Source organism: Staurois parvus, unplaced genomic scaffold (assembly GCF_062004578.1).
Source record: "Staurois parvus isolate SC_StPar_1 unplaced genomic scaffold, SC_StPar_1.0 ptg001011l, whole genome shotgun sequence".
NCBI classification, from domain to species: Eukaryota; Metazoa; Chordata; class Amphibia; order Anura; family Ranidae; genus Staurois; species Staurois parvus.
In genome coordinates, this window is record NW_028318807.1 from 520,117 (window position 1) to 545,669 (window position 25,553).

Genomic DNA, 25,553 nt, shown 5'->3' on the forward strand with positions numbered 1-25,553 from the left:
TCTCCCTCCATGTGAAGAGTGTGTCCCGTATGAGTGGATTATGTTTAAGATGTTCCGGGAGTGAGTTGGAGTTAGAATGTAGAAGGGCTGACAGATCGAACGGGCTCACCATGGCTAATTCAAGTTGGTAATTGGAGAACACGGACGCTCGGGAGAGCCAATCTATACACACCCGTAAAATGTAAGATAGATTATAAAGCCTAATGTTGGGGAGGCCCAGTCCGCCCTCACATCTAGGGAGAAACAACTTATGTATAGCTATGCGCGGGCGGCGCCCCCTCCATAGGAAACTAGAAATCGCCTTGTTTAGCTTGACTATATCCGTATGTTTGAGCAGGAGTGGGATAGTTTGGAGAGGGTATAAAAGCTTCGGAAAACTCATCATCTTGAAGAGATGGGCTCTGCCCATGAGTGATAGCGGCAGGTCTTTCCACATTTCCAGTTCCCCTAAAATGTTTTGAATGACTGGAGAATAATTCAGAGAATAAAGGGACGAGGCTAATTTCCCAATTTTAATACCCAGATAAGTAATATGATTAGTATTCATTTTAAAGAGAGAGTTGCAGGCCCAATCAGGAAGTCGAGCATGGTATAGGGGAAGAACCTCACTTTTCGTATTATTTATACGGAGGCCCGAAACAGCACCGAAATTCTGCAAAAACTGTCTGGATATATGGTAAATCTAGAGTCGGGTTAGAAGTCAATATTAATATATCTTTAGCAAATAAAGCTAAGCAAAGATCCTGTTGACCAATTGGAACACCATGGAGGTGTGACTGAAATAACGGGCTAGAGGTTCCAATGCAAGATTGAAAAGCAGGGGGGATAATGGACACCCTTGCCTTGTTCCCTTATGTAATAGAAAAGGGTTGGATATTTTTCCCGCCGCTACTATCTGGGCCATTGGGGCAGTATACATAGCTTGAATTAACTGTAAATGGACCGGAAAAGCCAAATTTAGCGAGAACTAATTTGAGCCATTGAAAACTGACGTTATCAAAGGCTTTTTCAAAGCATACAATATACCAGTACAGAATACAGGACTTCACGTCATTCCGCATGCTGTTTCCACCAATACCAGTGTGACCGGGAAAAGCTGGGAGAGGAGCCTGCCCCAGGGACCAAAGTAGAATTGTTGAGATGAGGGAGGGCGTCCCTCAAACTTATTCCCAACAACGGCTCCAGCACCCCACCACCCACAGCACTGCTGAAATATGGAACCAGGCACACGCAGGAGTAAGGAAGTAGTAAAATCAGACATATAGGTAAATTAAACAGTAACATTGAAACAGGTGAGTGCGAGGAAACACCTCAACATCAGATAATGAAAAAAACATCTCGTGCTGAACAGCCAATAAACTCAGACTTTGGAGTGTGTTAGCATTTCAGAAAATAGCAAGAGAAACCAATCAAAAAAATTGAAAACACTTCCAATTGAACCAATCGGACCAGGAGAAAAGCTTGAAGAAGTTGTGAAGAGACCGATGGCCTCGTAGACCTTCAAGGCGGGTGAGATTTGGAGGACGCTGGATTGGTGCGTTGACGTTTAGGGGGGTCTTTGCGAGGACTGCGTTGGTCTCTGGGGCCAAAATTCCTACCCGCGAGTTGCGACAACTGATCCCCGTCATTTAGGTGGTCTTGCAGATATTGGTGGGCTTCTTCAGGATGAACGAAAGATTTGGAGTCCCCAGAAGGTGCAGTGAAACGTAACGTGGACGGATATGCGAATGTGAACTTTATTCCTTTCTGGTAAAGAGTGGCGCAGACGTGCTGAAATGCTTTCCATTTACGTGATACTTCCTGTGAGAAGTCCGCAAATAGTAGTAATTTGTGCCCCTCAATTTGCAGAGAACGTGAGTTACGGAAAGAGGTGAGGATTGCTATGCGGTCAGCATAGTTGAGATAGCGGACAATCACAGAGCGTGCCGCACGACGCTCATTAGATGGGGGCCCCAGGCGATGAGCTCTCTCTACCTGACAAGAGGAGGATAGGCCCAAAGCTGCAGGGATATGTGCTGATCAGAGATCGGAGAGAGACCCTGTATTAAAGGATTCTGGGAGACCCACAATGCGTAGGTTATTCCTACGTGATCGATTTTCCAGATCGTCGATTTTATCCAATATACTTTGCTGTACACGATTGGATTGTGACGTAACCGCTTGCATTGAATGGACTTCATCTTCTAAATCCGATATGCGCTGCTCAGCCTCAGATAAACGTTTAGAATGATCGCCTAAATCTTTTCTCAGCTGTTCAATGCCCATTGTGACAGCTCTATCTACTGCCTGTGTGATGTTTGGGAGCAGAATAGAGGACACTGCCTGAGCTATTTTATCATACTGCTCAGGAGTGTTATCAATGCCAGGAGGGAGAGGAGAGGCAGTGAGGATGGTGGGGAGAGGCTCTGTCACACCTGCTCCGACGTTGAGATCCCGCTCTGTGCCTGTGTCCATGCTGTGACAGGCATCATCGGCCATCGTGGCTGCAGAAGGGGGAAAGCCGCATCCCTCCGCTCTGGCCGCCGACTCATGGCCGGTCTGCGCCGGCAGAAGGTATCGCTTCATGCTGGGGCTGCTGCAGGAAGGTAAGGGGCACCCCAAGGCTATATAGCGGGGGTCCCCGAGGCAGTAGGCAGGCTTTATAGAGCCGGGATCCGGGGAGCTGCGGGTCTCACGAACTACAGCATCCGGCGCCGGAACCGGAAGTCATTTCCTTCCTTTACCCTCATCTCAGCCAGGACAGCGTATTACCTCCCTTTACCCTCATCTCAGCCGGGACAGCGTATTACCTTCCTTTACCCTCATCTCAGCCGGGACGGCGTATTACCTTCCTTTACCCTCATCTCAGCCAGGACGGCGTATTACCTTCCTTTACCCTCATCTCAGCCGGGACAGCGTATTACCTCCCTTTACCCTCGTCTCAGCCGGGACAGCGTATTACCTCCCTTTATTCTCGTCTCAGCCGGGACAGCGTATTACCTCCCTTTACCCTCGTCTCAGCCGGGACAGCGTATTACCTTCCTTTACCCTCATCTCAGCCGGGACAGCGTATTACCTCCCTTTACCCTCATCTCAGCCGGGACAGCGTATTACCTTCCTTTACCCTCATCTCAGCCGGGAAAGCGTATTACCTTCCTTTACCTTCATCTCAGCCGGGACAGCGTATTACCTCCCTTTACCCTCATCTCAGCCGGGACAGCGTATTACCTTCCTTTACCCTCAGCCGGGACAGCGTGTTACCTTCCTTTACCCTCATCTCAGCCGGGACAGCATATTACCTCCCTTTACCCTCATCTCAGCCGGGACAGCGTATTACCTCCCTTTACCCTCATCTCAGCCGGGACAGCGTGTTACCTTCCTTTACCCTCATCTCAGCCGGGACAGCGTATTACTTCCCTTTACCCTCATCTCAGCCAGGACAGCGTATTACCTCCCTTTACCCTCATCTCAGCCGGGACAGTGTATTACCTCCCTTTGCCCTCATCTCAGCCGGGACAGCGTATTACCTCCCTTTACCCTCATCTCAGCCAGGACAGCGTATTATCTCCCTTTACCCTCATCTCAGCCGGGACAGCGTATTACCTCCCTTTACCCTCATCTCAGCCAGGACAGCGTATTACCTTCCTTTACCCTCATCTCAGCCGGGACAGTGTATTACCTCCCTTTGCCCTCAGGCTCAATAACTGGGGGAATAGGTTTTTATCACGTTGGGTATTTGTTTGTCCTATCAGGTTACCTGTAGTTGACAGTCACAATTTGGCAACAGGATTTCTCTTTGTGGCTCCTGAGGACCGAATAGAAGGATCCCGCAGCTTCCATGTCTACGTTTATTCCCTGAATTTGTCGGCTTGTTGCTCCAGTTTCCAGTATGAAAGGACAGGTTCCCCCTTTATAAGGGATGACACTACCTACCTTCAGTGTATCATGTTGGTGAAGCCTCTACCTGGTCTTCGGTGCACTCTTTATGATGTTACCAGGTGGATGTTGGAGTCACTAAGGACTCTTCCCTTTGGACACATTGGTTTTTGCAGGCTGCTGCATGAGGTTCTTTCCTATTTCTGGTTGTTTTTGGGACCTGTTGGCTTGTTGTCCTCCCCTCATGTTCTAGGTGGGACATCCCTGTTAGTAAGGAATGTAAAAGATGCTTCGTGTCCTGTGATGTGCAACAAAGAAAATGCCATTTTTTTGGTTTACCTGTAAAATCCATTTCTTGGAGTCCCTCAGGAACCCCAGAGATCCGTCCCCTCCTGTTATGGGCTATGGCTTGCTACAAACCTTTCCTATGTCGGAGATCTGCTCTACAAGGGGACGTCCTGTCTATTGTTGGCCAATGTCCGATCACCTGTAGGTGGGCATAACAGTGTTAGGAAGGATTTATAAAGATGCTTCGTGTCCTGTGATGTATTCCAAGAAATGGATTTTACAGATCATTGATGCCATTTGTTACTAAGAGACAGGAATTGTTCATTGCTGAAGGAGCCCCTAGAAACCTTTGGAGGACCCCTGGCTGAGAAAGGCTGGACTAGGCAGTCATATATTTCTGTCCTCCCTGGTGGGAGTGGAGGTGACCCCTCTATAAGGATGTACAGTCCATACACACCCAGCACAAGGCCGGGGTCACACTACCAGATGCTTCTCAGGGCTGCAGTTCCTCTGAGCTCCACAAGGTGAGGATCTCACTTCTACCCAGACAGGAAGTCTCTATGGAAGATAGACAGGAAGTGATGTCAGGTACAGACAGGAAGTAGAGAGGAGACGTTGCTAGAAGTGGCAGCAGAGGAGGTAATAAGATGTTATGTTCTATTTACACCCAGTAACCCCCCCCCATCACGTCCGTCCTCTTCCTCCATAGTCACGGCTTTCCTCTTCCTCCATAGTCATGTCCGTCCTTTTATTTCATAGTCATGTCTGTCCTTTTATTCCATAATCATGTCTGTCCTCTTCCTCCATAGTCATAGTCCATGCAAGTGAAACTGTCAAAAGGTGATCTTCACTCTGGTGAATAACTCCTCAGATGACAGCAATGCTGCTCCCCTCCACACACTGACCACACAGGGCCAAAGGCTAGTAACCTCCTGTGTACCAGATCCTCATAAATATGCTCCTCATCCAGGGACATGCATCACCTCGTAACCCGAAATGGCGTACTGACGCACCTGATGCAACGCGTCGGTACGCCATTGCCAGTTATGAGGTGACGCATGTCCGGACGCAGCGGCCATATTGCTTTCCCCAGATACCATGCAGTACACCCATAGGATGTGGTGACAGGATGATGAGTCTGGGAATTACACGTGATGCAATAGAACTTTTATCCATTCTTACAATAAACAATACTGCACTATGGAAGGATCTTTCTGTGTCTCACTTATATGCCCTGGAGGGGAGGTGGAGTGGATAAGGTACGCTTGGGAGGATCCCCATTTATCCTGTGGTCCCTGGATGAGGAGCATATTTATGAGGATCTGGTACACAGGAGGTTACTAGCCTTTGGCCCCGTGTGGTCAGTGTGTGGAGGTGAGAAGGCATTGCTGACATTTGAGGATTTATTCACCAGAGTGAAGATCACCTTTTGACAGTTTCACTTGCATGGACTTTATATTTTGAATATTCACGGATGGTTTTTTTTGCATTGATTCACATTCTGATGTCATTTAATATTGAGCGGTTATTAGTTTTGTAAAATATATTGTTAATGCATTCGATATATATTTCTTTATATCACTTGAACTTCATTTATTTCTATATATTCTTTGTGTAGTGATGTCACATTAAGGATAGTTTATCCCGTTTGCGGGTCATTTTTACCACTGAGCACTAATATGTTGACACATTTTGCACAATTAAGTATGAATTTTTATTTATTATTAGGATTTGGTTTATATAGCGCTTCACTATTTTATGTATGTTTAAATCTCAGCAAGCATTCACCCGATATAAATCTGCTTTCTTCACATACAATTCTTCCCTCCATGTTGCCAAACAAGACGACTTTGTCACTCTCATCAATACCTTGTCATCTCTTCTCTCCTGGTTCTCCTCCTACCTATCGCAGAGGTCCTTCAGCGTTACCTATAACTCTCTCTCCTCCTCTGCACTCCCTCTCTCTGTAGGGGTCGCTCAAGGTTCTGTCCTTGGACCCCTTCTCTTCTCCATCTACACCTCCTCCCTTGGTCACTTGATAAACTCCCACGGCTTTAAGTACCATCTCTATGAGACACAAATCTATCTTTCTACCCCTTACCTCACCCCTTCAGTCTCCTCACCTCACCCCTTCAGTCTCCTCCTCACCTCTCCCCTTCAGTCTCCTCCTCACCTCGCCCCTTCAGTCTCCTCCTCACCTCTCCCCTTCAGTCTCCTCCTCACCTCGCCCCTTCAGTCTCCTCCTTACCTCGCCCCTTCAGTCTCCTCCTCACCTCGCCCCTTCAGTCTCCTCCTCACCTCGCCCCTTCAGTCTCCTCCTCACCTCGCCCCTTCAGTCTCCTCCTCACCTCACCCCTTCAGTCTCCTCTCACATTACTAACCTACTGAGTGACATATGGGCATGGATGTCACTCCACTTCCTCAAACTCAATCTTTCCAAAACTGAGTTCTTAGTATTCCCCCCAGCCTGTGCCCCCTCCCCTGACTTCTCCATCAAGAGCAATAATACACCCATCAGTCCCTCTCCTCATGCCAGGGTACTAGGTGTAATCCTAGACTCCCATCTGTCCTTTCACCCCCAAATCCAATCACTGTCCTAATCTTGTAGACTTCACCTCCGCAACATCTCCAAGATACGCCCGTTCCTAACTTCGGAAACCACTAAGCAACTTATTCCCTCCCTTGTTATATCTCACCTTGACTATTGTAACTCCCTCCTCATTGGCCGACCTCATCGCAGGCTATCCCCTCTTCATTCTATCATGAATGCTGCTGCCAGACTCATCCACCTTACTAACCATTCTCAGTGTCCTCCACCCCTCTCTGCCAATCCCTCCACTGGCCTCCACTCAGTGTCCTCCACCCCTCTCTGCCAATCCCTCCACTGGCCTCCATTCAGTGTCCTCCACCCCTCTCTGCCAATCCCTCCACTGGCCTCCATTCAGTGTCCTCCACCCCTCTCTGCCAATCCCTCCACTGGCCTCCATTCAATGTCCTCCCCTCTCTGCCAATCCCTTCACTGGTCTCCATTCAGTGTCCTCCACCCCTCTCTGCCAATCCCTCCACTGGCCTCCATTCAGTGTCCTCCACCCCTCTCTGCCAATCCCTCCACTGGCCTCCACTCAGTGTCCTCCACCCCTCTCTGCCAATCCCTCCAGTGGCCCCCACTCAGTGTTCTCCACCCCTCTCTGCCAATCCCTCCACTGGCCCCCACTCAGTGTTCTCCACCCCCTCTGCCAATCCCTCCACTGGCTTCCCATTGCCCAACGGATAAAATTCAAAACATTAACAATAACATATAAAGCCATTTATAACTCTGCCCCAAATTACATCACTGATCTTGTCTCTAAATATCACCCAAACCGTACTCTCCACTCCTTGCATGACCTCCTGCTCTTTAGCTCCCTTGTCTCCTCCCATGCTCAGCTCCAAGACTTTTCCAGAGCTTCCCCCATCCTCTGGAACTCTCTACCGCATTTTATCAGACTATCACCTACTCTGCTCACTTTTAGGCTATCTCTGAAAACCGATCTCTTCAGGGAAGCCTATCCTGCACTCAGCTAATACTGGAATCTTCTACTCCTCCTACCAGTCCATCCCCCACAGTTATCACCTTTTGTACCACTAGCCCCTCCCTCTTAGATTGTAAGCTCCAAGGAGCAGGACCCTCCAAACCCTCTTGTATTGAACTGTATTGTTGCTGTATTGTCTCCCGTTATATTGTACAGCGCTGAGCAAACTGTTGGCGCCATAAATCCTGTATAATAATAATAATGTCCTGAAAGCATATTTCTCCATAATGATCCCAGACACAGATATTCATCCTAAAATGTGATCAATAAAGTCTTTGGAATACACACAGATCTGAGAAATATGATGTGTCCTGGCAAAGCCCAAAGACAAAGTTCATCTTTCATGTTTGGAGAAATTGGGTGCACCTGAGAGCAATGTACAGAAACCTCACAGAGCGCCCCCCCCCCCAAAGCTCCTCCTCCCAATGTCCCTCCATCCAGAGTCAGAGAATCCTATGACATCACACTGACCTCACAGCTCCTCCTCCCAATGTACCTCCATCCAGACTCAGAGAATCGTATGACATCACACTGACCTCTCAGCTCCTCCCCCAATGTCCCTCCATCCAGACTCAGAGAATCGTATGACATCACACTGACCTCACAGCTCCTCCTCCCAATGTCCTTCCATCTAGAGTCAGAGAATCCTATGACATCACACTGACCTCACAGCTCCTCCTCCCAATGTCCCTCCATCCAGAGTCAGAGAATCCTATGACATCACACTGACCTCACAGCTCCTTCTCCCAATGTCCGTCCATCCGGAGTCAGAGAATCCTATGACATCACACTGACCTCACAGCTCCTCCTCTCAATGTCCCTCCATCAAGAGTCAGCGAATCCTATGACATCACACTGACCTCACAGCTCCTCCTCCCAATGTCCCTCCATCCAGAGTCAGAGAATCCTATGACATCACACTGACCTCACAGCTCCTCCTCCCAATGTCTCTCCATCCAGAGTCAGAGAATCCTATGACATCACACTGACCTCACAGCTCCTCCTCCCAATGTCCCTCCATCCAGAGTCAGAGAATCCTATGACATCACACTGACCTCACAGCTCCTCCTCCCAATGTCTCTCCATCCAGAGTCAGAGAATCCTATGACATCACACTGACCTCACAGCTCCTCCTCCCAATGTCCCTCCATCTGATTTTTCCTGATGCTCTTAGGATGTGGGGGTCCCTTGGTATCCTCACATGTAAAGTGGGACTGTTGGTCCTGCGTTGTATGTAATGACATCAGAATGCTGCAACAAGCCTATACCCTGCGTAGTGTGGGGGTCCTGTGGGGGGGAATTATACCTCAGCCTGAAGTGGGGCTTTAATAAAATGGAGACCTGAATGGAGAGGTGAGGAGGATTCTGGGAATATCATTTGATGTGACTATTTGTGTTCAGATGTAGAGTTTTCCTCCTGTGAAGTCTGGAGATCATATGACATCACATTGCCTCCACCTCCCTCCCTGATAGAAGAGAGAAAGAAGAAGAAGATTCTAGAAGTCACCAGAGAGATCACTGAGCTGCTGACAGGAGAGGTGAGCGGTGCCGGGAATTCTGGGACATTCTCCAGTAACAGACAAGGGATGTGTCTGGATGGTGACTGTATCATTGTGTGTGTCAGGTTCCTATAAGGTGTCAGGGTGTCACTGTCTATTTCTCCATGGAGGAGTGGGAGTATTTAGAAGGACACAAGGATCTCTACAAGGACGTCATGATGGACAATCAGCCGCCCCTCACATCACCGGGTAAGAGGAGACTTTATTGTAAAGGAGAGAGCAGTACGGAGGATCCACCTAGATCCCCCATCATCTGATAAACACATAGAAACAATGGATTCAGTCAGTGTGTGTGTTTCCTACAGATGGATCCAGTCATGGGAACCCACCAGAGAGATGTCCCCGTCCTCTGTATTCCTGGGATTCCACACAGGAAGGTCACACCATCCCTCACCATCATCAGGTAGATGATGACAATTATTGGTAGTTGTGATTTATACACAGCATGTTTGTTACAATGAATGTTTTATTATATCTTTCAGAGTGGAATCCTCGGGGATGATAATATTGATGTTAAAGAAGAGTATAAAGAGGAGGATGAGGAGTATGGAGTGATGGAGGAGTTTTCAGAAGGACACAAGGATATGATGGAGCCACCAAATACCAGGAACCCACCAGAGAGATGTCCCCGTCCTCTGTATTCCCGGGATTCCACACAGGAAGGTCACACCATCCCTCACCATCATCAGGTAGATGATGACAATTATTGGTAGTTGTGATTTATACACAGCATGTTTGTTACAATGAATGTTTTATTATATCTTTCAGAGTGGAATCCTCGGGGATGATAATATTGATGTTAAAGAAGAGTATAAAGAGGAGGATGAGGAGTATGGAGTGATGGAGGAGTTTTCCGAAGGACACAAGGATATGATGGAGCCACCTAATACCAGGAACCCCCCAGAGAGATGTCCCCGTCCTCTGTATTCCCGGGATTCCACACAGGAAGGTCACACCATCCCTCACCATCATCAGGTAGATGAGGAAAAATCACTGATAGTATCATTAGGATCTGTACATTATCTGCATTGTTACCATTGATGTCATTTTTATTATATATTCAGAGTGGAAACCTGAGAGATCCTAAAGTTGAGGTTAAAGAAGAGATAAAAGAGGAGGAGGATGAGGATGGGGGGATGGAGGAGTCAGAGCTTCTAAAAGAACACAAAGATCTGTACCAGGACACCATGGTGGAGTCATCCAGCTACAGGAACCCACCAGAGAGATGTCCCCGTCCTCTGTATTCCCGGGATTCCACACAGGAAGGTCACACCATCCCTCACCATTACAAGGTTGGTGGATGGAGAATCTAGAACATGGACTTGTAGAGACTATGGGCTCCAATCACAAAGCGGTATCTTCCCGTATCCCAGTATGTAGTAAGATGCTGCATTCTGTTTTTTAGTAGTGAAGCCTGCGGGTAATTTACCACTGGTGTCCATAGCAACACTTGTAAATAGGTTGTTGTTAAGGAGAGGGCAGCCGCCAGTGTCCCCAACAACCAGTAAACAAGGAGCGGACGGCCTCTAAGTTCTCCGCTGATGGCTGTGACAGGTCTGGTATGGATTTTGAGGGGAACCCAATGCCAAAATTATAAAAATAATGGCGTGGGGTCCCCTCCAAAATCAATACCAGACCCTTAGTGAGTGCCCACCTTCCTCCTGAACCATACCAGACCACATACCCTCAACATGAGGTGGGTGCTTCAGGGCAGGGGCGCTCTATCCTCCCAAAAGCACCTTGTCCCCATGTCGATGGGGACAAGGGTTCCTTCCCCACAACCCTGGGCAGTGGTTGTGGGGGGCTTATTGGAATCTAGAAGCCACCTTTAACAAAGAGGCCCCCAGATCCCGGCCCCCCACAATGTGAATGAGTATAGAGTACATAGTACCCCTATTCATTCACCAAAAAAAAAATGTAGTTTAAGAAAACATTGGAAGTAATTCTTCACAAAACAAAAATAAATAAAAATGTCCCCCTGACAGATCCATTGATGATCCAATCACGATACTCGCTGTCATTGCTGACTGGAAGAAAAAACAAAGCTCTACTCCTGCCATCTGACAGCTCCGCTGCCTCCCACTTCTAAATAAACTAAGGAGCGCTATCACCCTGTGACATCACTGGATGGCCTTGCCCTCTTGTGACATCACCAATACAACATGCCCCGGTCAGTGACGTCACCAATACAACATGCCCCGGTCAGTGACGTCACCAATACAACATGCCCTGGTCAGTGACGTCACCAATACAACATGCCCCGGTCAGTGATGTCACCAATACAACATGCCCCGGTCAGTGACGTCACCAATACAACATGCCCCGGTCAGTGACATCACCAATACAACATGCCCCGGTCAGTGATGTCACCAATACAACATGCCCCGGTCAGTGACGTCACCAATACAACATGCCCCGGTCAGTGACATCACCAATACAACATGCCCCGGTCAGTGATGTCACCAATACAACATGCCCCGGTCAGTGACATCACCGAGTGACACCGTCCCTTAGTATATTTAGTGGCAGGAGGCAGCAGAGCTGTCAGACAGAGGGGAGTCTTCATTGGGAGCGGAGCTTTTCTTTCCGAGTCAGCGGTGACAGCGAGCATCGTGATTGATGATGGATCTACACCGGGGGGACATTTTGCTTTAGTTTTCTTTTTTAATAAAGGATTTGTCAAATACTGCCTGCTGTCTTTAACAGAATACTTTTTTGGGGTAAATAATTAGGGGTACCATGTACCCCATACTCATTCACATGGGGTGAGGGATCTGAGGGCCCCCTTGTTATATTTTGTAAGTCTCCTGCCTGCAAACCCCCACAGCCACTAGCCTGGGTTGTGGAGAAGAGTCCCTTGTCTCCATCAACATGGACAAGGTGCTCTGGGGGAGCAAAGCCCCCCCCTGCCCCAGAGCATCCACTCCATGTTAAGGGCACGTGGCCTGGTATGTTTCAGGATGGGGGGTTGCTTGCTCGTCCCCCCCATTCCTGACCTGCTGGGCTGCATGCTCAGATAGGGGTCTGGTATGTATTTCTTTCATTTTGGCAAGGGGTCCCCCTCAAAATCCATACTAGACCCCCCAAAGGGGGGGACCCCATGCCATTTTCTTAATATTTCATTGCCGGTAATTCTTTTTTTTTATATTTATCGCTTGGTTAGGACGCAGCGGCCGCTCGCTCCCTAACAACCATGTTGTTTACTGGTTGTTAAGGATGCCAGCGGCCGCCCACTCTTTACCAAGCAGTACACATTTCCTGAATGCCGCATGTCTCCACCACTAATTAATGACCGCATGCATTTCATTCTTTATTTCCTTCTGTGAATGTAACGCCTGTTCATGCGGTATTTACTGAGCGTGTTCAGTGTTTGTGGTCAATACCGCAACACGGGATAGGAAATGGACAGTTTCAGGATGGCATGCGGTATTTAGGGGAAATGTACTCACATATCACATGTGATCTGCTTCTGTGAAGGGAGACAATGTGTGGATTTTGTGTGTGATGTCACAATCATAAATCTTACATTTTACAGATGATATTTTCTCTCATTTCCTTGATTTAGAGTGGAGATCCAATCGATATAGAATTTGAGGTGAAAGCAGAAGAAGAAGAGGCGTATGTGAGGGATGATCAGCAGTCTATGGAGGAGGATGGAATAACGGGGACATTTATAGAGGAGGACACTCCTACAGAGATCAGCACAGGTGGGTCATGAACACTAAATCCATTCCTCCACCCATACTGCTCACTGATTGGTCCAGAGTAGGGCGGGGACTGGGTGATATCAGCCTGTAATCCCCTGGTCACTTTCCTGAGCTGTGTTCCCCGTCCTGTATTCCTGGATTTCTCTCGGATAATCTTCCTTCTCTGTGCTGCAGACACAATTTATGTATCTAGACTGGATTTATGGAGGTTCTGGGGTTCAGCTGGCAGTAAAATGTTGATTTTTCCTATAAGCATTGCATAATGTAGGCACCCAGGACATGTGACTGGGGTCTCCTGCCTTGTGCCTGACTCCTCCAGGGGACCTTCTCTGTTATCTGCTGGCTGTGCCGGGTGGAGGGATATGTCTGTAGTGTCTCAGACCCAAGTCACTTAGTGCAGTCTCAGGAGATGGGAGGCAGCGGTGTGGGATCTCTGCAACTTGTCTACAGTAAACATTTAATCTTCCTCTGATTACTGAATACCAATATTATGAGTCCTGACCCTTACACTGTATATTATACATTACATACTCCTGACCCCTGCACTATATACTCTATGTTGTACATTACATACTCCTGACCCCTGCACTATATACTCTATGTTGTACATTACATACTCCTGACCCCTGCACTATATACTCTATGTTGTACATTACATACTCCTGACCCCTGCATTATATACTCTATGTAGTACATTACATACTCCTGACCCCTGCACTATATACTCTGTGTTGTACATTACATACTCCTGACCCCTGCACTATATACTCTGTGCTGTACATTACATACTCCTGACCCCTGCACTATATACTCTGTGTTGTACATTACATACTCCTGACCCCTGCACTATATACTCTGTTGTACATTCCATACTCCTGTCTTCTGCTCTCCCCCCTCCCCCCACTGCTATATATTCTCTTTTGTTACACCCATTTCCTCCCAGCTGGACATAGTTGTTCTCCCCCATCCTCACTCTCTGACCTCTGGTGATGCTCAGCCAGTCCTGGTTTGGGGGAACCAATCAGCTCCTGTCTAGTAATCCTCTTTGTCTTTGTATTTTAGTCCATGGCCGGGAGATGAGGAAAACCTCTGAGGATTGTCTCACTTTGTCTCCAGACTGGAAAGTAGAAGATGAGGACATCACACAGTATAGTCCAGGAGAAAACCCGGCTCCCTCCAATGTCCATCCAGCACCACCCAGTGTAGATGGACCATCGGATTCCTCGTATCCTGAGGAACCTCAGACTGTGCGGGACCAGGCCGGCCTTCCAACAGGGAAGAGCTTCTCCTGTCCTGAGTGCGGGAAGGGTTTCCAGTCTAAATCTGGTCTGAATGGGCATAAAAGATTTCACACAGGAGAGAAGCCACATTCCTGTTCTGTGTGCGGGAAATGTTTTTCAGTGAGGTCCCATCTTTACAAACATCAGAGATCTCATACGGGGGAGAAGCCGTATTGCTGTTCTCAGTGTGGGAAATGTTTTTCAGTGACGTCCCATCTTTATACACATCAAAGATCTCACACTGGGGAGAAGCCATATTCCTGTCCTGAATGCGGGAAATGTTTTTCACAGAAGTCCTATTTTTACATACATCAGCTATCTCACACAGGGGAGAAGCCATTTTCTTGTACTGAGTGCGGGAAATGTTTTTTATCGAAGTTCCATCTTTACAAACATCAGAGATCTCACACAGGGGAGAAGCCATATTCCTGTCCTGAGTGTGGGAAATGTTTTTCAGTGAAGTCCCATCTTTACACACATCAAAGATCTCACACAGGGGAGAAGCCATATTCCTGTCCTGAGTGTGGGAAATGTTTTTCAGTGAAGTCCAGTCTTTACACACATCAGAGATCTCACGCGGGGGAGAAGCCACATTCCTGTCCTGATTGTGGGAAATGTTTTTCAGTGAAGTCCCATCTTTACACACATCAAAGATCTCACACAGGGGAGAAGCCGTATTCTTGTCCTGAGTGTGGGAAATGTTTTTCAGTGAAGTCCAGTCTTTCCACACATCAGAAATCTCACATAGGAGAGAAGCCGTATTCCTGTCCTGAGTGTGGGAAATGTTTTTCAGTTAAGTCCCATCTTAACAGACATCAGAGATCTCACACGGGGGAGAAGCCGTATTCTTGTCCTGAGTGCGGGAAATGTTTTTCACAGAAGTCCAAACTTGATAATCATCAGAGATCTCACACGGGGGAGAAGCCACATTCCTGTCCTGAGTGTGGGAAATGTTTTTCAGTGAAGTCCAGTCTTTACACACATCAAAGATCTCACACAGGAGAGAAGCCGTATTCCTGTCCTGAGTGTGGGAAATGTTTTTCAGTGAAGTCCAGTCTTTACACACATCAGAGATCTCACACGGGAGAGAAGCCGTATTCCTGTCCTGAGTGTGGGAAATGTTTTTCAGTTAAGTCCCATTTTAACAGACATCAGAGATCTCACACTGGGGAGAAGCCGTATTCTTGTCCTGACTGCGGGAAATGTTTTTCACAGAAGTCCAGTCTTTACATACATCAAAGATCTCACATGGGGGAGAATCCACTTTCCTGTCCTGAGTGAGGGAAATGTTCCTCACTGAAGTTCTGTTTTCCTGTACATCAGGTATTATAACGGGGTAGACAGATCAGACGGGTCAGTACTTATTGGTGGGTGGAATGGGGAAAGATGGGGGGAAGGCTATGGTAGATGATAAGAAGTTTCCCATATTACAAACAACCAGTGGAATTGGTATCATTTGTATGCAAATAAAAAATACAAAAAATCCATGTGAACAAGGTGTCGGTGAATAAACAAGGTGTCGGTGAATGAACAAGGTGTCGGTGAATGGACAAGGTGTCAGTGAATGAACAAGGTGTCAGTGAATGAAAGTGTTTGTTCCCCAATGCCAGAAGTGTGCCCAGCACAATAGGTGAGTTGGAAGGTTTGGTGCATGAAGAGAACTAGGATTGGATTGGTATTGCTGAATCTTGGCTTCATTCCTCACATGACTGGGCCATTCATATTCCTGGCTAGGTTCTCTTTCGGAGAGACGGGGGAAATAGGAAAGGTGCTGGTGTCTGTCTCTATGTGAGAAGTGATCTCAGAGCGAGTGTGAAAGAGGACCTAGTTGATGGAGAGTGTGATGAGGCTGAAGTATTATGGGTGGAACTGCACATGGGGGGCGGTACTACAAAGGTCATCATTGGAGTTTGTTATAGGCCTCCCAGTGTTAATGAGGAGGTGGAGACTCAGCTCCTCCCACAGATGGAAAGGGCTGATACAGTGATAATAATGGGGGATGGTAACTACCCGGAAAGGGACTGGAGTAATGGTACTGCAAGAACAGTTAAAGGGTAAACATTTATAAACCTACTACAGGACAATTTTATGGTCCAGTTCATAGAGGCCCCAAGTAGAAATGATGCTCTGCTGGACCTGGTCATCTCCAACCATGCAGAGATTATTACGAATGTCCATATAAAAGAACATCTGGGTAGCAGTGACCATAACATGATTTCATTTATTGTTAGTTGTAAACAGCAAGCACATACGGGAAAAATAAAAATGCTCAACTTTAAGAGAGCTAATTTTCCAATGCTGAGAGCTGCTCTCCAAGACTTAGACTGGGAGGGAATATTGATATCGATGAACACAACACAGAAATGGGAGTTTTTCAAAAAGACTGTATGTGACCACACTGCAAAATATATTCCCATGGGCAACAAGTATAAAAGGCTACAAATCCAACCTATGTGGCTTACGGCCAAAGTTACTAAAGCGATAGATAATAAGAAAAGAGCTTTTATTAAATATAACAATGAAGGAACGCGATCATCGTTTACACATTACAAAGAATAGAACAGAATATGCAAAAAGGAAATAAAGGCAAAAACTGAAAACAAACGACAGAAAGATATCAGGACGACCCCAAAACATTCCTCCAATCTATGAATAGTAGAAAGGTCCGGTCCCAGCATGTAGGCCCTTTACAGAACCATCTAGAGGGGGGGGACAAAGAGAAGGACAATGTATGAAATCCCTTCTTCAGCTCTGTGTATACAAAGGAGCATGGGGGGGCTCTTGTCCATAATGGGGGGTAGTACTGACACCCCCAGATGATCCACATTGGCTCACAATTGATATGATCCAGAAATATTTATACAGAATAAAGGTGAATAAAGCCCCTGGACCGGATGGCAGACACCCACGGGGGCCTTAAAGAATTCAGCTCTGTCATCTCACAGCCATTGTTTCTCATTGTTAGGGACTCTTTAATGACTGGCATAGTACCACTGGATTGGTGTAAGGCCAATGTGGGGCCAATATTTATAAAGGGGACAAAATCTTTCCCAAGTAATTATAGAGCTGTTAGTGGAACTTCTATAGTTGGGAAGATACTGGAGAGTTTAACCCCTCCCCCTCCTGAGGATTTACCCCCCTTAATGACCACGCCTCTTTTTTCTTTCGGCGCTGCACTAGTTCAACTGATAATTGCGCGGTCATGCAATGCTGTACCCAAACGAAATTTATGTCCTTTTTTTCACACAAATAGAGCTTTCTTTCGGAGGTATTTGATCACCTGTGCGCTTTTTATTTTTTGCGCTATAAACAAAAAAAGACCAAAAATTTTGAAAAAAAAACAATATTTTTTACTTTTGGCTATAAAAAACATATAGTAAACTCAAAGTTAGTTATAAATTTAGGCCAAAATGTATTCTGCTCCATGTTTTTGGTAAAAAAAATCCCAATAAGTGTATATTGATTGCTTTGTGTGATAGTTATAGCGTCTACAAACTATGGGAGAGATAATGGAATTTACTCCATTTTTCTGCTATACAGCACTGCACTAGTTTTACTGACAATTGCGCGGTCATGCAATACGGTACATAAATGAACATGTAACTAAACTCTTCTTTAAACACAGATGAATCTATCCCAAGATACAATAAAATAAAAAAATAAATTGTAAAATAAAAATCCCAAAAAATTATATATCAAACTAAATGTCCCAAAAAATAAATGTCCAAAATGTCTCTGTAAAGATGTCTTTCCAAATTCCAAAGCAAACTCGTATCATCTTTAATCATCCAGTATGGAAATTCCAAAATTCTTTTTGAACCTCAAAAAAATAAACTTCTGATAGTGTATTACCTTTATACTGAACATACATGTAAAATAGTGAAAGAACCGTGTATCATGCCAACTGCATACCGTGAGCTCACACGTGAAAAACAATTCCTCTACCAATATATCAATCTCTGAATATGTAAATACACTCGTGACAAGAATCAGAAGAGTGACCATTCCAAGTCCAAACGATGAAACGTGATCACCTCCAAATAGTGAGAATGGAGAATAACCCAAATCTCTAATAGTGAGCACTACAAACTCAATAATAGTGACCAATAAAGTGCTCTCCTCCAACTGGTGCAACAATGGATCATTCCCCTCTGGAAATAAATCCCAGGCTTTCAGGGGATAGTCGCACTCTCCAGGCTTCCTAATGTTCCTGTTGGCACTCTTCCATATTCCTCATCAGGTGAGATAGGAGACAATCAGCGCTATATAGTAACAGAAGTCAATATTTATTGAATATCTTACATTACAATTGAAGAATATCAGCTTCCAGCATTCAGAACAACTCAGGTGTAGTCCTATGTATAGAGAACCGCATGTTCCCACTTCCAAAATGGCCACCACCACACTTCCGGCTTTGCGTGAGTTCTTCAGACGTTACGTGTCCCGACGTGTTTCATCACTTCCTGGACTTTTTCACAAGGAATCAAGATGTCTGAGAGGTGGTTCCTTATATTCTGTCCCACATCAAGGGCAAGAAATCGAATCCGCCATCTTACTATATGGAAAAATGGAATCATGTATATCTTTATTCCCATTCCCTATACAGGCACTGCAATCTCTATACGAGCACTGCAATCCCTGTACAAATACTGCAATCCCTATAGGAACACTGCAATCCCTATACGAGAACTGCAATCCCTATACGAGCACTGCAATCCCTATACGAGCACTGCAATCCCTGTATGAACACTGCAATCCCTATACGAACACTGCAATCCCTGTATGAACACTGCAATCCCTATACGAACACTGCAATCCCTGTACGAACACTGCAATCCCTATACGAGCACTGCAATCCCTATACGAGCACTGCAATCCTTGTACAAATACTGCAATCCCTATACGAACACTGCAATCCCTATACGAGCACTGCAATCCCTATACGAACACTGCAATCCCTGTACAAACACTGCAATCCCTATACGAGCACTGCAATCCCTATATGAACACTGCAATCCCTATATGAGGACTGCAATCCCTATACGAGCACTGCAATCCCTATACGAACACTGCAATCCCTATACGAAAACAGCAATCCCTATACGAGCACTGCACTCCCTATACGAACACTGCAATCCCTATACGAACACTGCAATCCCTATACGAGCACTGCACTCCCTGTACGAGCACTGCAATCCCTGTACGAGCACTGCAATCCCTGTACGGACACTGCACTCCCTGTACGAGCACTGCAATCCCTGTACGGACACTGCAATCCCTGTACGAGCACTGCAATCCCTATACGAACACTGCAATCCCTATACGAGCACTGCAATCCCTGTACGAACACTGCAATCCCTATACGAGCACTGCAATCCCTATACGAACACTGCAATCCCTATATGAACACTGCAATCCCTATACGAGCACTGCAATCCCTATACGAACACTGCAATCCCTATACAAACACTGCAATCCCTATACGAGCACTGCAATCCCTATACGAACACTGCAATCCCTATACGAGCACTGCAATCCCTATACGAACACTGCAATCCCTATACGAAAACAGCAATCCCTATACGAGCACTGCACTCCCTATACGAACACTGCAATCCCTATACGAGCACTGCAATCCCTGTACGAGCACTGCAATCCCTGTACGGACACTGCAATCCCTGTACGAGCAGTGCAATCCCTGTACGAGCACTGCAATCCCTATACGAACACTGCAATCCCTATACAAACACTGCAATCCCTATACGAGCACTGCAATCCCTATACGAACACTGCAATCCCTGTATGAACACTGCAATCCCTATACGAACACTGCATTCCCTATACGAGCACTGCAATCCCTATACGAGCACTGCAATCCCTATACAAACACTGCAATCCCTGTATGAACACTGCAATCCCTATACAAACACTGCAATCCCTATACGAACACTGCAATCCCTATACGAGCACTGCAATCCCTATACGAACAGTGCAATCCCTATACGAACACTGCAATCCCTATACGAACACTGCAATCCCTATACGAACACTGCAATCACACAGCATCTTTACTAGAACCATATAACTGTGTACCTATACTGTAACATAAACTCCATCTTAATGACCCCCCCACTCCCCCTAACAGGTACACGCCCCCATACCTGATCTAAATCCCCATGTAATTAAAATGCTAAAAAGGATCAACATATCCTGTGAATCCAACTAAATAGCAGCAATGTATATACACCCTTCTTATATAATATATAAATATATAACAGACCGATATTCTATACAATGACAATCTTATACCCCCTATGGTGATGACTCCCTCTACTGGTCAATCTATGCATTCCCAGATCAATACATTCTACATCTACTCACACACAAACTAATCCATATCCCCCAAACTATCTCATAAAAAGTATGATAAATATGATATATAATAAAATAAATTAAATACAATATATAAATAAAATAAAATAAATAAAATCAACCCCTAAAAAACACTAACAGTTAATATAAAATCTACCAAATACACAAACGTTTTCACTATTTTACATGTATGTTCAGTATAAAGGTAATACACTATCAGAAGTTTATTTTTTTGAGGTTCACAAAGAATTTTGGAATTTCCATACTGGATGATTAAAGATGATACGAGTTTGCTTTGGAATTTGGAAAGATATCTTTACAGAGACATTTTGGACATTTATTTTTTGGAACGTTTAGTTTGATATATAATTTTTTGGGATATTTATTTTAATTTACAATTTATTTTATTGTAAATTGTATTTATGTATTATTTTATTGTATATTGGGATAGATTCATCTATGTTTAAAGAAGAGTTTAGTTACATGTACACATACTTTCAAGGGTGAAAGTTTACTTTTCTTTTGGGTATAGTAGATATTTTTGTAGGTGATAGGGTGCAGAATTTTGTTTATTGATTATTGTGTAAGTAAATGAAATTTGCATCCTTTTTTTCACACAAATAGTTTTCCTTTAGTTGTATTTGATCACCTGTGCACTTCTTATTTTTCACGCTATAAACAAAAAAAGACTGAAAATTTTTAATAAAAACAATATTTTCTCATTTATGTCATAAAAAATATCAAAAAACTCAAATTTCATCATAAATTTAGGCCAAAATGTATTCTGCTCCATGTTTTTGTTATAAAAATTCCCAATAAGTGTATATTGATTACTTTGTGTGATAGTTATAGCGTCTACAAACTATGGGAGAGATCATGGAATTTACACAGCTTTTACTTTCTGACTCCTCATCACATTTCCTGAGGAGCTAAAATACCAGGACAGTACAAACACCCCCAAATGACCCTTTTCAGAAAGTAGACACCCTAAGCTATCTGCTGAGAGGCATATTGAGTCCATGGAAGATTTTTTTTTTCCACAAGTTTTTGGAAAATTAAAAAAACTTTTTTTTTTACACAAAGTTGTAACTTAAATTATATATTTGTCACACAAGCTATGGGTATATGTGGAATTACACCCCAAAATACATTCTTCTACTTCTACCGAGTATGGGGGTACCACATGTGTGAGACTTTTTGGGAGCCTAGCCACATACAGGATCCTGAAATCCAATTTTGAAATTCCGAAGGTGCAGAACTTCCTCATTTCACTTCCTCACTACCTATCTGTTTCAAAGGCCCTGAAATGTCAGGATAGCACCCCGCCAAATGACCCCTTTTTGGAAAGTAGACACCCCAAGGAATTTAAAAATAGGTATGGTGAGTATTTTGCAGATCTAATTTTTTCCTACAAGGTTTTGAAATATAAAAAAAGAAAAGAAAAAAATATGTTTTTTTATTCATTTTCCAAAAACTTGTGGCAACAAACGAGATCTGCAAAATACTTACCATGCTTATTATCAAATTCCTTGGGGTGTCTACTTTCCAAAAAGGGGTCATTTGGGGGGTTTGGTGCTATCCTGGCATTCCAGGGCCTCCAGAACTGTGATAGGTAGTTGTTATAGAGTCATTGTACAAATACTGTGACCCGACTTGTATCCGGGAATATTGCATCGCCTTATACTTCCTGCATTGGATTTCTTACCTACCTAGCAAAATTCCTACCACACCTCTCAGAGGTCTGCGAGCCATTGAGAAGGCTTCTGGACAAGGACACTGTTTGGCATTGGCTTCCTAAGCATGATAATGCAGTGCAGGACATCAAACGCTTGGTCACGGACACACCTGTCCTGAAGTACTATGACGTTACAAAACCTGTAACTATTCAAAGTGATGCAAGCAAAACTGGACTTGGGTGTTGCCTATTGCAAGCTGGCCAGCCTATCACTTTTGCTTCAAGAGCACTGACTCTTACGGAACAAAACTACGCACAAATAGAAGAGGAATGTCTGAGTATAGTGTTTGCCTGCCAGCGCTTTCACCACTACCTCTATGGGCGCGACGAGATCACGGCAGAAACTCACCATAAACCTCTGATTTCTATGTTCCAGAAACCACTTTTGTGTGCACCCAAACGTCTACAGAGCATGTTGTCACGTTACAAAACTATTGCCTAAATGTTGTCTATAAACCTGGTCCTGAAATGTACATTAGTGACACTCTTAGCAGAGCTACAGCAGCAGGTGGTACACCTGAGTATGCACAACACACAGTTTGCAATGTTCAGCGGGACCTGGAGGTCCTGTCACAGATTAATCATTCAGACTATTTATACGTCACAGACCAACGATTGCTTCAGATAAAACAGCACACTGAAACCGATGAGAGTCTGCAGGCTCTTAAATATGTTGTTCTGAACGGTTGGCCTGATTCCAAGTTGGAAGCCCCATTACTTGTGAGAGAATATTGGACTTTCAGAGATGAAATCGCCATCCAAGATGGTATACTGTGCAAGGGTCCAAGGGTCATCATTCCTAAATCTTTAAGATGGGAGATGCTGACTCGTATTCATGCCAGTCACATTGGCGGAGAAGCATGCTATAGGCAAGCACGTGATACCCTATACTGGCCCAAAATGCAGAACGAGATTAGAGACTTTGTTAGCTGTTGCTCGGCATGCAATGAATATGCGCAGGCACAACAGAAAGAACCTATGATGTCACATGTGCTGCCCACCCGGCCTTGGCAAATTGTAAGCATGGACTTGCTGAATTATGCTGGGCAGGATTTTCTACTAATTATTGATCACTATTCTGACTTTTGGGAGATTGAGCTACTTCCTGACCTGTCTGCTGATACTACCATCAAGCGTTGTAAAGAACAGTTTGCACGTTATGGCCAGCCGGATAGAGTCATCTTGGATAATGGACCTCAATATGCATGTGAGCAGTTCAGACGGTTCTCTGCAGATTGGGGATTCGAGCATGTTACCTAATCCCCGAGGCACCTGCAAGCCAATGGCAAAGCAGAATCGGCTGTCAAGATAGTGAAGAATCTTTGTAAGAAGGCCAAGTTTGATGGTACTGATCCATGGAAGGCCATTCTACATTGGAGGAACACCCCATCTGAAGGCATGGACAGTAGTCCTGCACAGCGCTTGATGTCTAGGAGACTGAAGACTTCATTGCCTGTGGCCAACATATTACTTGATCCTTGTGTGGTTACAGGTGTCCCGGCGAAACTGCAGCGGAGGAAACAGATTGCCAAACTGTCATACAATGTGTCTGCTAAAGACTTACCTGAACTAAGCATTGGAGAGCCAATCCGTATGAAGCCGCTTCCAGGTGACAGGACCGGTCGCTGGAGACTAGGTTCCTGTGTGCAGAGAGTTGCTCCTCGATCATATCTTGTGGATGTAGAAGGCAGTCTTTACCACCTCAATCGAGTGGACCTGCAAAAGACAGAACGATTCACCACACAAGCCTATGAGCATCCTGCACGTGATCCTCCTGAGGTGCTCAATTCCCCCGAGTCCTACTGGACCATATACTCAAAGCAGGGAGAACTCCGCTGTCATATCGGGATACAATGAGGATGACATAATGCAGCCACATATCCCGTCAAGTTCTTCTCTGCCAAACACACCAGCCAGGAAAGAGGGTCGCTCCTTATCAACACCTTCTGGAGCTGAACGGATTTCCCCAGGAAAATCCCTGTGGCCTTGCGTAGTGGTCGAGTTTCCAGACCACCAGATAGACTCAATCTGTAGTGTATCTACCAGTCACACAGCATGCCATGTTCAAGACTGTTCAGGATCTGTTTTAGTTTCATTGTTTACAAGGTTTGAATGGAATGTAAAAAAGGGAGATGTTATAGAGTCATTGTACAAATCCTGTGACCCGACTTGTATCCGGGAATATTGCATCTCCTTATACTTCCTGCTTCCTGTTCTATGCTGACCTGGATGCTGTTCTGTTGTACAACATGATTCCTCACACCAGCATCTTGTGTTGTGTGCATTCCTGTACATGAAACAGAAATCTCCAATTATATCAGACGCTTTTCTCTCTCATGTGAATTAGAAGTGGTTTAAGGGCTCTCCTTCTCGCCAATGTCTCTGAGGAAATATCAGCAAAGATTTGTATGACTGAATCTTCAAATTTTATTTCAGGAAAGTCATGCAGCCCTTTCCATATCTGGTCCTGGTCTCCAATGTCCTGAAATCACATCCCTGGGTCTTTCTGCTGATATACCCTTTGGCCTTCTGATCCTATATACTCTATCCATTTTTATCCAGTCTGTCTCTGGTCTTCCCATAATTGGATTGCAAATTCTTTTCATTTTCCCCAGTAAGTCTTCCTCTTGTCCTTTTTCTTCCGGAATACCTCTAAACCTCAAATTAGTCCTTCTGCTGCGATTCTCCTGATCTTCCATTTTAAATAATAATTCTCTCATTTCTAATCGCCTCTCTTCTATTTGCGTTTCTAATTTCTTGATTTGTATCGTATGTTCCTCTACTTTTTTCTCTGATTCCTCCAAGCGAGACAGGACATGACCCAAATTGCAACGGAGGTTCCCGATCTCCGTCTTAACAACCGTCTCCAATTTTGTGAACATTTCTATCAAGTCCTTTTTTTTAAAAGAGTATGTACTGGTGGCCCTTCTTGTTCCACCTTTCTTTGTACCCCTCTACTCTCAGAGATTGGGCTTCCTTTTTCTTGGACATCCTCCATATTCCCTAGTGACAATCTTGATTGTTCACCCCCAAGGTTAATAGAGCACTCGCCCTGGTTCTCTTGATTTTGCGATTCTGGGTCTTTTTTCCCTTGTGCCGGCATGTATTTTTTTATCGTAAGGGCGTTTGCACTTGCCTGGGGTGTTTTAGGGCCACCCCCTTTATTTGGTTTACTTCTCATTTTC

General features: G+C 45.1%; 1 protein-coding gene across 1 annotated transcript in view; it reads left to right on the plus strand.

Annotated features, from left to right (window-relative positions):
* The window catches only part of LOC149441226 (uncharacterized), a 117,960-nt gene that overhangs the window by 61,638 nt on the left and 30,769 nt on the right, over window positions 1-25,553 (plus strand). Inside the window, exons 3-5 of the mRNA XM_089657605.1 lie at window positions 2,251-2,585; window positions 3,732-3,866; window positions 13,979-15,533. Of these exons, the coding sequence (XP_089513731.1) occupies window positions 2,251-2,585; window positions 3,732-3,866; window positions 13,979-15,533 (2,025 nt within the window). The remainder of the gene's footprint in view (window positions 1-2,250; window positions 2,586-3,731; window positions 3,867-13,978; window positions 15,534-25,553) is intronic.